Source organism: Orycteropus afer, unplaced genomic scaffold (genome assembly GCF_000298275.1).
Source record: "Orycteropus afer afer isolate SDZICR_OR568_19922 unplaced genomic scaffold, OryAfe1.0 scaffold00326, whole genome shotgun sequence".
NCBI lineage: Eukaryota > Metazoa > Chordata > Mammalia > Tubulidentata > Orycteropodidae > Orycteropus > Orycteropus afer.
Genome location: NW_006921913.1, coordinates 1,978,937 through 1,982,263, shown reverse-complemented (window position 1 = coordinate 1,982,263; position 3,327 = coordinate 1,978,937). Strand labels below are relative to the sequence as shown.

The 3,327-nt window shown below is 37.2% G+C and overlaps 1 protein-coding gene across 1 annotated transcript in view; it reads right to left on the bottom strand.

Annotated features, from left to right (window-relative positions):
* The window catches only part of CDC73 (cell division cycle 73), a 201,177-nt gene that overhangs the window by 160,169 nt on the left and 37,681 nt on the right, over nucleotides 1–3,327 (bottom strand). The window contains exon 8 of the mRNA XM_007952169.2: nucleotides 705–803. Within this exon, the coding sequence (XP_007950360.1) occupies nucleotides 705–803 (99 nt within the window). The remainder of the gene's footprint in view (nucleotides 1–704; nucleotides 804–3,327) is intronic.

Sequence of the window (3,327 nt, the reverse complement as noted above, 5' to 3'; positions counted from 1 at the left end):
GGGAGCTGTTGCATTGTAAACTGTGGTCAATTACATGAGACAAAGTATATGTGAACTGCTGTATGGAAAGTGAATTCACTCTCTAAATCTTCACCGAAATCACAATAAATAAAAAAAAAAAAAAGAATTGCTGCCTTTGAATTATGGTGCTGGCAAAGAATACTGAATATACCATGGACTGCCAGAAGAACAAACAAATCTGTCTTGGATGAAATACAGCCAGAATGCTCCTTAAAAGAGAGGATGGCAAGACTTTGTCTTATTTACTTTGGACATGTTATCAGGAAGGATCAGTCACTGGAGAAGTACATCACACTTCATAAAGTAAAGGTCAACAAAAATGAGGAAGACCATCAAAAGGACAGAACAACACAATGGCTCAACAATGGGCTCAAAAGTAGCAATGACTGTGAGGATGGTTCAGGACCAGGCAGTGTTTCATTCTGTTGTCTGTAGGGTTGCTATGCATGGGAACCAATTCAGCAGCACCTGACAACAACATGTCTCAAGTTAAATAACTGCTGAAACAAGCAACTTTTAATAGTGGAAGAGTTTTCAAATTTTTCGTACGTTGAAATAGAAAAAAGTCTAGGACATAGTGATCTAAAAAATTTTTAACATATCTTAAAAATTGTAACATTGAAATATAAGTGGTACTTTTACTGAAATTATTTTTTATGTAAGAAGCAGTTAAACACTCTTACCACAGGTGCTGCATTTGGAGCTGGTCTCTGTTCAGGTGCACGTCCTTCTTCTCTGGCTTTCACAGACTGAAGAATTGCAAAAATATTCTTGGAAAAATTCTAAAATATAAATGAATGTTGATTAAGTGCACTTAAAATAATTAATTTATACTGTTAACACTATACATAGACAGTAAGGTCACTTAATAAACAAGATGAAATTAAGTTTTGTTGTTATCAATTCTTCCCTCCTATAAATATGAATTCATCACAAGTTAGAATTAATGGCCAACGGCATATATCAAAATGAGGTATTATTATTATTATTATTATTATACATGTAAATAAAATCCCAACTAAAGAAATATATAACTACTACTGGGAAATTAGTCCAAATATCAATTAACACAAACCTAGTATTACTAATCTTATTATTTTAATTTTCTTAAACTGAATAATTAGCTATGTTGTTGTTGCTGTTCAGTGCTGTTGAGTCAATTTCAACTAAAAAAGACCGCATGAGACAGAGGAGAACTGGCCTGCAGTGTTTTCCAGACTGTAATCTTTATGAGAGCAAATTGCCAAGTCTTTCTCCCACACAGCTACTGGGTAAGTTCAAACCACCCACCCTGTGGTTAGCAGCCAAGTGCTTACTGTTGTACCTACCACCTGAGAGCCTAACATAATTGTCTATAAATTTATTCACTTCTATATCCTTTTTTTTTTCTTTTCAATTTTTATTGTGATTTGGGTAAAAGTTTACAGAACAAATTCATTTTCAATGTATCTATTCTAATATGTAACCCTGAATAACGTTAACATTTAAATAAAGTTAGTATCTAAATAAAATAAAAACTTAACATTTTTTGTTGTCAAAAGCCCTCCTAATTCTGAAAGCTATCAACTACTAGATCCTCTTCTGTTGTTGTTGTTATGTGCCGTGAGTCAGACCCGACTCATAGCGACCCCTCCTTGGGTTTCCGAAGACAGTATCACTACGGAAGTAGATTGCCCCATCTTCCTTCGGAGAAGTGGCTGGTGGGTTTGAACCACCAGCCTTCTGGTTAGCAGTCAAGTGCCTTAGGCACTATGCTACAAGAGCTCCCAGATCCTCTTCTAGGTACACTTAATTCCAGTGCTATTTCAGACTGCTACAATGTACATGAGATGCTGAAAATTTTGAGATACCATTAGGGATCAATTTGCACATTTCAAAGATTTGTAAGGTGGAAAGTATTTACATATAAACTTAATAAAAAGTTTGGCATGAACCATCTTAACAACAGTCAACACAGCTTACTACTCTGACTACTCCTTCCTTATGAAAAATTCTTGGCCTCTTAAGATACTATTCTCTCTCTCTATTTTCCCTGACATTGTCTAACAACTTCTTTGGTGGTTCTTATTCTGCCTGTCAATCACTTAAGATTTAAAGAAATATGTGTTAAGTATCTAACATAAGCCAAACATACCTGGTAGTCAATATAAGATGACCAAGAGAAACAGAATCCCTGCCTTCATGAACTTTATATTCTAACCAAACCAAACCAAACACTCTGCCGTCTAGTCGGACCCAACCCATAGCAACCCCTCCTTGGGTTTCTGAGGAGGTATCACTACAGAAATAGATTACCCAACCTTCCTTCCAAGGAATGGCTGGTGTGTTTAAAACGCCAGCCTTCTGGTTAGCAGTCGAGTGCCTTAGGCACTACGCCACCAGAGCTCCCTTATACTCTAACAAGGGAGACAAAAAAGAAAAATAAACAATTACAGGGTGGGTGAGATAAGAGCTGTGCTGAAGAGTAACTAGGTAGGAGAGAGGGTGGCTAGTTTCACAGAAAGGTCTTACTAAGGAAGTGATGTGTGAGCTGAGAAATGAAAAAAGAACCATAACAAGCTACACAAATACCCAAGGAAAAAGTGCTTCAGGAAGAAGGGATATAAGACATAAAGGTCATGAAATGCAAATGAGCTGAGCATACTGAAAAAGAAAGGTGATCAGTAGGGCTAAAGTACTGTGGTAGTACTCTCAATTCCAGGCATACTTATTTTCTTTAAGTTCCTAAAATACAGCATAATTTCTCTCTCTAAACAATTAAGGATACTGTTCCCTCAGCTTAGACTACTTTTCCCACCAAACCCCTTCATCTACTTCACTCCTTTTACTCTTTAGGCATCATTTCCCCTATACTCTTGCACAAGTTAGCTATTCCTGCTGGGTGACCACTATAATGGCATATATTACAATTACTGCTTACTTAATTTTATTTAATTTTCTGTCTCCTCCTAAAGAATATAACCTCTTAAAGAAGAGGACCAATGCATCTCCTCCAGTCAGTGCCTAGTCAGTGCCTGGCTTGGAGATATTAAGTAAATATTTATTCAAATAAATGATGTTGCTGTTGTTGTTATGTGCCCTCAAATTGTCTCTGACTCATAGCGACCCCTCCTTGTGTATCCTAGGCAGTATCTCTATGGAAGTAGACTGCCCAACTTTCTGGTTAGTAGTCAAGAGCCTCAGGCACTATGCCACCAGCGCTCCCATACAAATAAATGTTGTTGTTGTTGTTGTTATGTGCCTGGACTCCTCCTTGGGTTTCCGAGGCAGTATCACTACAGAAGTAGGATTGCCCAACCTTCCTTC